This window comes from Aristolochia californica, unplaced genomic scaffold, assembly GCF_029961685.1.
Source record: "Aristolochia californica isolate CCGP_79_NKW_82.1479 unplaced genomic scaffold, dmAriCali1.0.hap1 SCAF_6, whole genome shotgun sequence".
NCBI lineage: Eukaryota > Viridiplantae > Streptophyta > Magnoliopsida > Piperales > Aristolochiaceae > Aristolochia > Aristolochia californica.
In genome coordinates this window covers 40447601-40458174 of record NW_027182257.1, presented here as the reverse complement: position 1 = coordinate 40458174, position 10574 = coordinate 40447601, and the positions used below count along the sequence as shown (strand labels likewise).

The window sequence follows — 10574 nt, the reverse complement described above, 5'->3', positions numbered from 1 at the left end:
GAGCTTTCACTCTGCTCTTCGGCGATGAGGAGAGAAGAAGATTATCCCGCTCTGATACCATGTAAAAACAAAACTTTCAACATAATTTTCGATGATTTATTCTTCTCCGTGTAGGAGGCTATTTATAATAAGTCGATTTTAGGATCAAATTAGATCTTAAAATCAAGGGATAAAATCAAGAATACAATCACGGGATCGGAGAAAACAATCACGCTGAACATTTTCCTTTGATCACGTTATACAACTATACAGTTCAACTGGCTTCGATCTCACATAAAGTGATCGACAAGAGGTAAACATCACTTTGGAAACTGATTGAGCATACATACCAGAATGTTCTAAATTTTGTGATCTAATGCACGAGAATAGAGAAAAGCCCAAAAAAGGATTCAACAGGATTGGATTTTAATACCAATGATAATAAATCTCCATGCCCAACTTTTTTCTTAGTGGCGTCTTCTCGATGACCAATGATAAATGTTACTTACAGAGCTCTAAACATCTCGGTCAAATAAATGCCAATTCTATTTGATCTTCGTCAGAAAGGATTTTTGCATTTACACAGCGTGTTGGAAGCCAGGATTTACATTTACGTCCATCCTTTGGACTAGTCTCCTCATACGCCACTCATGGCAGCATTCCAGTGCCAGCCGCATAGCAGTTCCTAGTCCCAGCACAATGAGAACACCTACAGAAACCACATAAATATAAAGATTAGAACCATGGAAGTGGAAAGAGTGAGAGTGAGAAGCAGAGAGAAAGTACCTATTATGATGTTGACAGGCAGAGCAGAAACTCCAAGAGAGATGGATATCAGGACATCCAATAAGAGTCCACCAATAAGAATCGAGAATGCAATCCAAATAGGACTATAACAACTCTATCAACAAAAGAACCGTGATCTAGATCAGCACCTCAAAATTAAATAGTTAGATCAAAATGTTAATGGCATTTGATTAAAAAAAAAAATTCTTATTGTCACTGGTAAAGATCAAATGGACCATTCAAGCAACACAGGGCACAGCAACTGTGATGGGTCATCAAACAACATAGTAGAAGTATCAATTGAGACTTGATCATGATCATGTGTATATACCCTTTCACGCTCTTGGCCAAAATCAGATGCCCCAAAGGTGGGCTCAATCCTCCAAACCCAATAATTTGTCTGTTCACAAGCACATGGACAGTATTCAATTTCAAGACTCATAACCTAGTTAAGTATTAACAGCAAATGGCAGCTCAGCAACAGAAAAAGAAATACCAGGCCAAAAAAGGGGCCAACTTCAAATCAAGAAAACAAATAACCACTGATGGTAAATCTGAAGTACTCATTTACTTGATAAATAACTCAAAGAAAACATTGCCTAGTGAGACCCAGTGTCATTTGAGCTTATGAAGAAAACATGAACGGTTTAGACTAAAACAAAATAAAGGTCACTCTTGATGCCCACAGCCACTGCATCTGCTTGCAGAAAAAAGGCTAGCACGAGCAACTAGCATTGCTATAAATTTTCAGTGCTCTATGTAATGAAATTAAATAGGAAAAGTGCATTCACCAGAAGATTAGGGGCGTTGGTTGGTAAAAAGGACACCAATCTATAGTTGTATGCATGCTCCATGTCTTACACTAGTTGTTTAAGAGTGACAGTTGTTGTGGGCGGGAGCATAGTCCCACAATAATTTGGGCTTGAAAAGATTGTCTTACACTAGTTGTTTAAGAGTGACAGTTGTTGTGGGCGGGAGCATAGTCCCTCAATAATTTGGGCTTGAAAAGATTGTCTTACACTAGTTGTTTAAAAGTGACGGTTGTTGTGGGCGGGAGCATAGTCCCACAATAATTTGGGCTTGAAAAGATCATAAGCTTATTAGTTGGGAAGAGTCCTCCAAACTTAGGCTAGTCAGTTTGTCAGGAAGAAACCGACTTGAACATGATACTAAAGCCAATACAAGCCTGAGGTTGTAACCTATGTGGCCTCTGCATTTGTTCTCCATGGCCTGTGTGCATATGTTCTCAATGCCTTGAACCATGTCAAATAAGACCTGGACATGAAGGAGGATGTTGATGGGTAACAAAAGTCTACTAGATATAGTTGTAAATATGCCTTCATGTCTCGAGGTAGTTCTCTAAGAGTGAGAGTTGTTGTATGAGAGAGAATAATTTTATGTAGGTTTGGGATTAAAAAGATCGTATGCTTATTAGTTCAGAAAAGGCATCTTACCTTAAGCTATTCAGTTTGGGAAGCACCACCCCAACTTTAAAAAAGGCTATGACAAAGAAAACTATGCAGACATAAGAATTATTTAGTCTGAACACATCATTTGATGCTTTAACCATTTAAACCATTATATTCTAACTAACATTCAACGTTGTTTTTTTAAATAGAAAAACAAATCCACATCTGACATTAAGTGCATGAGTTGCTATATGACAAAATCTATCAGAAATCACAATAAGCACATAGTCTTGAACTAGAAACAAGAAATTTCAGAAAAACCAGAACTCAAATATACATACAGAAGTTCACACTTCAATGTTCTAAGGCTGTAGACTAAAGAAACACTTACACTTGGCAGTGGCTCTGGAATTGGAACATTTGCTGTTACTTGCCTGCACAAAAAGGGACCCATTGACTGTCACAACCCACAAAACTAATAATATTTAAATGGCGCGTTTTAAAAAAAAAAAAAACTTACTGGCATATCTCACACTTGTTTGAACCTCTTGTGCGAAACCACATGTCTATACAGGAGCGATGTGCTTTGGCAAGTTCACCTCGGCAATGGCATCCAAGATCCATCAAAGCTTCTTCAGATTGCTGCTGGCAGACTCTGTGATTAATTAATAAAACAGAAAGGATTAAAAATATGTCATAATATGTGAAGAAAAGATATGCAATCTATTTAATTTTGAGAAACCATGGTAGTGAGCTTCCAAAAGATACTATGGAAAAAGGAACATAATAAATCAGTTAAAGAGAACACAACCCATGTAATTTCACAAAAAAAAGAAGAAGCAGGATTACATTCACTCCCAATTTTTACACCCTAGAAAAGGAGGCCATGTGATAGGTAAACTTGCTTTACAATAATTCCATCTACAAAGCACCCAGATGATATTGTACACTCATGTATGAAGATGCAAAGGGCCAGTGAAAGGAACATCACAACCTTGAAATTGTAGCATTATTAAGACGAATTTCACAGCTAACTTAAATTGTGAGGTGAGCAAGTGACCACATGTTACAACTACACTTTATAAGAATGTTCAAGACCCCAACCGTAGACATTTAAAAATCTGAAAAATTTATAAGTCACAATCTCTACTCTCAACTCTTAGCCTACTTCTAATATCTTTTCCAAGTCCACTTAAATTTTGAGTTCTGGGAGTTGGGAGGTCTAGTCTCACAATCTTGTTCCCCTCACCCACAATGATTGTGTAATCAGCATCTTCCCAGTCAAGTGATAGGTGAAGGATTACAGCGCCAAGCCTAAAAAATAAGTTTATGAGAAAGAAAGATGGGCAAACGAAAAGGAGAAAGTGCCTGCCAAGAAGAGAAAGAAAGGAAAAAGGACGGGAAAATGCTATTAATGCCAAAATAATCATCAAATGAAATATTTCTTCAAAAGAAAGCAAAAAAAAAAAAAAAAAACAGAAACATAATGATAGAAAATCTCTGTTTTCCCACTTCATTCATCAATTCCAATTCTCACAATGACATTTATCAAAGTGTCCTGCTATAACAACAAATATGAAATAGAGAAATAAGGTCAAAAAATTGAAATTGAGAGAAAAAATAATCTCTTCCTGATTCTAATATCCTTCACAGTGCAATAATACATAGGCAAATTTGCACGTTCCAGAACATCACTGAGGTATATTAGTTCCATTGATCCTTTTAGAGTTTCACAGAAAGTGGTTGCTTCATATAGTTTATTGCACCAATTCATATAGTTCATTGTAGTTGCTTCACATAGGTGAAGGAGAAGATGACTGCAACTTTTCCACGAAAACATAGGTCTAGTAATCCCAGTAGGTCAGCCTCTTGACTAAGCATTTAATCTAGTGAAATGAAAACAACCCTTTACACATAAGTTGGGGTTAGTGCTCTTTTAAAGTGGATTATAGTATAATCTGCTTTACTTAGTAAAAGTACTTTTTTTTTAAGTTAGTGAGTGCAATGGATAGAGGATGAAGAAGAGAAGTGAGCACAGAGCGAGCGAATGAGGTAGTGAAAGTGATTTCAGTGGTCAGGGGAGGAATTTCACTTTCACTCGTTTTCCATAAGAATGAGCAAAAGTAAATTCACTAGGTAATTCAGTTTCACCCTCAACTTTCCCTACACACTAACGGGTTTCAAATCACTTTCGCCCTCAACTTTCCTTGTGCAGTAACAGAAGCAAGCGCTTGTTTGGTAAATGGAAGGGTTTAATCTATTTTTAACCATACTCATGAAATAAAGAGTACAGTAATGAAATAAACTGCGCACCTGCATTGCTCATGAACGCTATCAGCTCTCACCAACCCCATTTTTTTAGGAGCCACTGTATCAGTCCTCTCAGCCTTCTCTGACTCCAAGGTTTTACAGAAATGCTCGCCCTTCACTCCGGAAACTTGATCGAGCCGGTCAACTTGGGATATCAGAATTTTGACGGCCGACGGACCGTTGTTATCTATATATTGCTCCTGCGAGCTCGAGCCTCCCCTCTCCAGATCCTCCTCTTTCCCCTGTTTCTCGATATCAGGGCCTTCCTCTCTAACCGGTCCATCGCTCCGCATTTGATAATAATAATAACAGGGTCACAACAAACTCTGACGAAGGAATTGTTCTACAGCTTAGTACCTAAAATTCAGATGCAGCCATCATTTTTCACAAACGGAAATGGAAACATTCCAAACAAAAAAGTGAAAAACTACTAAATTAAACAAAAAAAGCAGAAAAGTAATCAAACCGAACTAGAATTAGAAAAAAGGCCCATAGATGCAAAATATACATCATCTAACTCAAACAAACATGGGGAATTGAGATACTTTTGGTGAACGTATCTCAATTCAGAACATAGAATTGGATGAGATGAAAAGAAAAGAAAATAAAAAAAAGGACGATCCATTAGTACCTAAGAAAAGTAAACCGTAGATTCGATGGTCAGACTCGCAGAGAAGTCGAGAAACAGCCGACCACATGAAGCCCCCCTAACGAAACAAGAGAGCCGCCGATAGACGGTGGAGAAGAAGAAGAGGAAAAAAACCATTGACCTCGTCGAGAATGAGAAACAAAAACAGTAGCCTTTGGCGTCCCATCTACATTGGAGTTGTTGTTTATTTATCTTTCCTTCAGTTTTCAGCTAAAATCAAGAGTCAAGGAAAAGAGAAAGGTGGTGCTTGATTATTTACCGCAAAGACGAGGAAAAGAAGCGGAATTGCTTGAGAAGAAAGGTGAGAGGGTGAGCAGTCAGCAGGTGCGTAGAGTACGGGTGGGCGCGTGCGGCACGATCAGGTGGAGGCGCCGCACGTGGCTTTTTTGGGCGGAGAGGACGGTTAAGATCCAGAAGAACAGCTATTAAATTGGAGTCTTCCCAACTAATAAGCTACACCTTTTCAAGCGGAGTCTGCTGAAGTAGCGGTCATGAAGCCCAGAGATCAAGAATCAAATACAACCAATCATGGGCCCGCTCAATACAAGAAGCCCAACCCACTGAAACTAGATTAGCTCTTATCTTACTAGTCCACCACTACACTGAATAAGTCCAGTACGTGAAGAATTCATCTTAACCGTTCATTTTTAATGGATCAACGTCCTCCTATCAACACCAAGAATTGGTTTAAAACCCTAGCTCTATTACTGCTACGGAGCCCTCAGGCGATCCGAGAACCCTAAAACGCTTCCTGCGTCTCTGCGTCCCAGAGCGAAGCCAGGAAAAAAAAAAAAAAAACTCTAGGGTTTCCTCTCGTCTGATCGAAAATGGGACGTGTGAGGACGAAGACCGTGAAGAAATCTTCTCGGGTGGTCATCGAGAGGTACTATTCTCGCATGACGCTCGACTTCCACACCAACAAGAAGATCCTGGAGGAAGTCGCTATCATCCCGTCGAAGCGCCTCAGGAACAAGATCGCCGGATTCTCTACGCATCTCATGAAGCGGATTCAGCGCGGTCCCGTGCGCGGCATCTCGCTCAAGCTCCAGGAGGAGGAGAGGGAGCGCCGCATGGACTTCGTCCCCGACGAGTCCGCTATTAAGGTCGACAACATTGAGGTCGACAAGGAGACCATGGACATGCTTGCGGCTCTCGGAATGGGTGATCTCCCCGGTGTTTCCAAGCAGCCGGAGACGACTCACACTGGTGCCGGTGGATACTCGAAGCCTATTGGTGGATTTGGTGGAAGGAGGACTTAGGTGAGTACTTATGATGTTAGGCTGGTCTAAAGACAAGTTTTTTGTTTTTGAAACAGTGAGATTGTGATTTAGGGTTTATGTAGTTAAGAACCTTTACCGTTTTTTATTTTTGGCTGAATGTTACATTTCGTGGATGGAAGCTGGTCCAACAAGTATCTGATTATCTGGTTGCGTTTTTTTTTTTTTTTTTTCCATAATGGTTTCTGCCTGTTTTTGTCTGTGGTCGATGAACTAGTTTCTGCTTAGGATTGCTAAATTTTCCGGTTTCTGAAATCAACCTATTAAGTTCGTCGTCTGTTAAACCTTTTCCGGTGCTAAACAATCAGTCGAGAGCCCTTGAATCTGTGACATACATGTATTAAGTTGAGAAAGGGTGTTCGTTTACTCAGTGATTTTATGCTAGTCCAGCAAAATTGGAAAAGATCGGTTAAAGATATCACCACGTTGATTTCAGAAATCAGCTGTAGTTATAATCTCTTGCCTCTTGTCTTCGGAAGGCTATGGCGATTGATACTGTGATTGTAAACAATATGTTTGATATGGAGTTGCTTTCGATGGCACTCTCAATGACAATCTGTGAAAACCCTAGAGAACTAATTATTAGCATCGGACGCTTTCATCGATGATGAGGTCCAGTCTAACCTGGTGAAGTTATTGGGTCTGAACGAATCCAGGGGAGGGGCTTCTCCTTCCTGTCTGTGGCGTAACTAACGGGCCAACTTGGCTTAGTGGACGCTTGATTACACACTAGCAGACTGCAATCTATGTCTTGTTAAACCTGGTTTACTTGGGGGAGTCGGTTCCGAAATAAGTGATATGCAACTTGTGTTTATGAGCAAAAGATGGAAGTTAATTTGTGCATACATATTTATTAGAAAATTATTCTGAATAAAATGATTAAATCCATAACTTGTTTGACAGACCCTCCAACGTCTTCAAGACAAACATTTTTAACACCAAATCCTTTAGATAATAAACAAGTGATTAACAAAAGGGAGCTTCATCAAGCACAAAATGTTAGTATCTTCACGCAATTCTTCTAATATTCTTGATAAGCATAATTTTTTTCCATAAAACTAGCATTATCACATGTATTAGTATTATGTATTTATTTTAAAAACGAATCCGATTCAACTTGAAAAGGGTTCCTTGCAAAATTAAATGAAAAGTAAATAGAAATCCACCCTTAACCGCTCCAATTCTTGACCTTCTTTACGCTCACAGAATCCGATGCAACTTCTCCTCCACTTTTCTTAGATTTAAAGCCCTCAGCAGTTTCATTTTCAAGCCTTGACATGTGAATAACAAATTTCCCTCGCTCTCTTCCTACACCACAGTTTAGCTCAATCTTGCGATCTTTTTTGTCTTTGAAGTGAAAAAAGTTAATCCCAATTTAGTATTTCTCATTCCCGGCAAGACTGTGAGAGGAGCGTGGGAGGACTGCTGGAAGGACCATACGGACCCTCCCTCCGCGGCAGGCGCTTGGCGAGAACCCACAAAGATTGATGGATGGAGCTCTCCGCGCACTTGCAGCAGCTCCGGCCGCCATTACCCGACCTTGTCGCCGCCCTTGAACATGCCACCCAGACAGCCAAACAGCTGCCCTCTACCGACCCATCCCAACTCCGCACCGCTTTCGCCTCCCTCCACGCCGCCCACAGCCTCCTCGCCACCTTTCTTGAAAGCGTTCAGCCGCAACCTTCTCCGCCCAAGAACTCCCTTGATTCGGTCGACGAGCCCATGGCCGATCGCCTGCTCGACGACCACGACGATGTTTCAGAGGGAACGAGCACCAAGTTTATCGATAAGGTGGAGGAAGGGATTAAGGACTTTGCGATACGGAACAAGAGGAAGAAGCCCTTGACGCCGACTTTCTTACCCGAGACTTCGGTATACGAGCGGGAGTTCAATTCCTTCGATCCCAAGGAACGGATGCGATCGTTGGATCTTATCTTTCAGTTTCATAACTGATGCCTGTGATGGGTTTTGAGGTATTGGAAGATGTTGTTGTATCTTGTATTCCATTTTCTTTCTGTTTTAGAAGAAAAAAAAAATTGATTCCATTTTCTTTTTTTTAGAAAATTTTTTTAATTCCATTTTCTTTTTCTGAAACTCATTTTATGTAGATGTAGATTTGAATAGAGGCATAACTCTCCTTTTGTTGGTTATCTTTTTTGCTTATCGTTTTATGTGTATCTTTGATAAAAGTGTTGAACGTTTACTGGTGATCTTAGTTTTGGTTTATGCTGGGGCTTAACCCCAATTGCAGTTATTTGCGCTTTGATGTGCTCAAGATTGTGGCTCAAGTTGTTGCTGTTGTTTGTCATCTTGAAATAAGGTTTCTTAATATAGTTGAATGAATTCAAAACTTTTGGATTAGGAACAACTTGTAGTTTTCTTTGCCGATGGTTCCAATGGTTCATGAGTTCTCTGTTCTTGTGGAAAGCGGACTACATTTTGAATGGAAAGGTACTTTGGAAGTGATCAGTGAATAGCGACAAAGTCATACTGCACCAATGAATGGAAATCCTCGTTTGCATGTGCAGCAATGATCCCACTTCCTATTTTATCTTTTATGGTTAAAGAACAAAATGAGGTAATCATTCTTGAGAGTGTTCTGTTGGTTTATTCTATTTCACTTTATACAAATTTCAAAAGATAGCTGCAGCCACTCCTTTGGGAAAACTTATAAGTTTCCTGAGAAAGGTTTAGATCCCTTATTGGTTGAATTGTCTCGTAATGCATCAAATTGGTATCTCATCTTGGTGGGTAGAGGTACAAATGAAATTGTTTCAAATGGGGAAATGTTTAGCACCTGAACAAGGAGTTGAAGTATTTGGAGATACAGAAGCTATAAAAATAAGATCAGAGGCTTTTTGCAATTGGGCAAGAAGGTATATTGGATACTTAATGTGGTCTTATGAAGTTAAGTCTTCTGCAAATTTAGTAAATATTGAACTTGCAAAGCTGACAAATAATGGTTTGCTGTGCCCAATGTTATATATCATTTATACCTACAGATGGCATGTTTGGGTGCTTCAAATTGGACCGAATACCAGAACTGGCCTTGAGCTCTGACAAATTGGTTACATAGGGATCAGATAATTTATGAACTATGGAGCAAAATAGAACTAACAAACCTCTGATTGTATTCATGACCATTTTCCTAAGAAAGTAACACAGAAGGGATTCCATTCATGTTGCTAGATCTTATGGGTGACTTTTTTAAGGTGTTTAGATTGTTTCTAGGACTATGATTTCAAGTGCTGGGATCTCTGCCGAGGAGGGAAGCATTTTTTCGAAGGTGACGCTCTAATTGTTTTAAGGATAAGTGTGAATCAACGAGTAAGTGTTGTTTATAAGAGAAAGTCCTTTTGTTCAGTTCTCTTATTTAGTATGATGTTGTTGTTCTTAAAATGATTGGAGTGGATTCAAGGGTTTTGTGGGTTGAGCTCCTTAAGAAAGTAGCCCCTTTTTTCACAAATTGAACTTCATAGCCTTCTGTTATGGTGGCATTTTGTGGTGTTTTATCCATGCTCAGACTGACTCATAGAAAGCCTTTATTAAAACTTATATCATGGGTCAAGTGCTTGTAGCGGCAATAGAAACCAGATAAAAGAGTTAAAACAAAAGCTAATTGAAAGGAAGGTGGAGGAATGGTTGGTTCAGAACAAAAGAGAAACATCAGTATCTGTTTTTTTTTTTTTCTTCCTTTGGGCAGCCTCTACAATTGTTATACGCCTCATTGATTATAAATATGACCCCATCTCAGATAAAGTTGATGATCCATTGTTCCATGAGCTGGTATGCCCAAGAAACCAACTTCACTATTTGCTAGTTAGTGGTGGATTTGTATTCTATTTTTGCTTGCAATTTCACAGTAAACTTGAGTAGCCCCTGCAAGAAGGTAAAGCCTGTGTTCTAAAGAAAGTCTGAACTTTCTATTTTTCCATTGCTGTGCCCATGGTGAAGCCTGATCTTTTCGTCTTACAGGTTCCAGCAACATTTTTTCAAAATTTCAAGATCATTTAAAAAAAAAAATACATCTTTAGAAAATTTCAATTATTTGGTTTCTACTTTGTAGGTTGCTGTTCTGAAAAAAGAAATGATAAAAAATTTCAGTTGTATTCTTTAGTAAAAACCCAATAAAATGAGCTACTTAACTTGCAACGCAAGCAAACA

General features: G+C 39.3%; 2 protein-coding genes across 4 annotated transcripts; one reads left to right on the top strand and one right to left on the bottom strand.

Annotated features, from left to right (window-relative positions):
* Positions 1–247: 247 nt before the first annotated feature.
* On the bottom strand, positions 248–5374 carry LOC137935051 (uncharacterized). Of its 3 annotated transcripts, none has more exons than XM_068779692.1 (7): positions 5116–5374; positions 4488–4841; positions 2695–2829; positions 2566–2608; positions 1097–1165; positions 766–869; positions 248–688 (listed from the first exon to the last, which is right to left on the bottom strand). In XM_068779692.1, exons 2-7 carry the CDS (start codon positions 4775–4777, stop codon positions 628–630), a joined length of 702 nt encoding a protein of 233 aa, XP_068635793.1. In that variant the 5' UTR covers positions 4778–4841; positions 5116–5374; the 3' UTR covers positions 248–627. The 3 variants fall into 3 exon arrangements, with proteins under 3 accessions (XP_068635793.1, XP_068635791.1, XP_068635792.1); XM_068779690.1 differs by having other exon boundaries at positions 766–880; positions 5116–5371; XM_068779691.1 differs by lacking the exon at positions 1097–1165 and having other exon boundaries at positions 766–880.
* A 463-nt stretch (positions 5375–5837) lies between these two features.
* Positions 5838–6582, top strand: LOC137934825 (small ribosomal subunit protein eS17-like). Its single transcript, XM_068779360.1, has one exon. It carries the CDS (start codon positions 5961–5963, stop codon positions 6390–6392), a length of 432 nt encoding a protein of 143 aa, XP_068635461.1. The 5' UTR covers positions 5838–5960; the 3' UTR covers positions 6393–6582.
* Positions 6583–10574: the final 3992 nt, after the last annotated feature.

Excerpts from the sequence above, each read along its gene's own strand:
- LOC137935051 (XM_068779690.1), bottom strand. The coding sequence starts at position 4,777 with ATGCGGAGCGATGGACCGGTTAGAGAGGAAGGCCCTGATATCGAGAAA. Across the intron at positions 1,166-2,565 it reads TTCCAGAGCCACTGCCAAGT|ACAAATTATTGGGTTTGGAG; the intron begins GTAAGTGTTTCT and ends GCTTGTGAACAG. Across the intron at positions 689-765 it reads GCCTGTCAACATCATAATAG|GTGTTCTCATTGTGCTGGGA; the intron begins GTACTTTCTCTC and ends TGGTTTCTGTAG.
- LOC137934825 (XM_068779360.1), top strand. The coding sequence starts at position 5,961 with ATGGGACGTGTGAGGACGAAGACCGTGAAGAAATCTTCTCGGGTGGTC.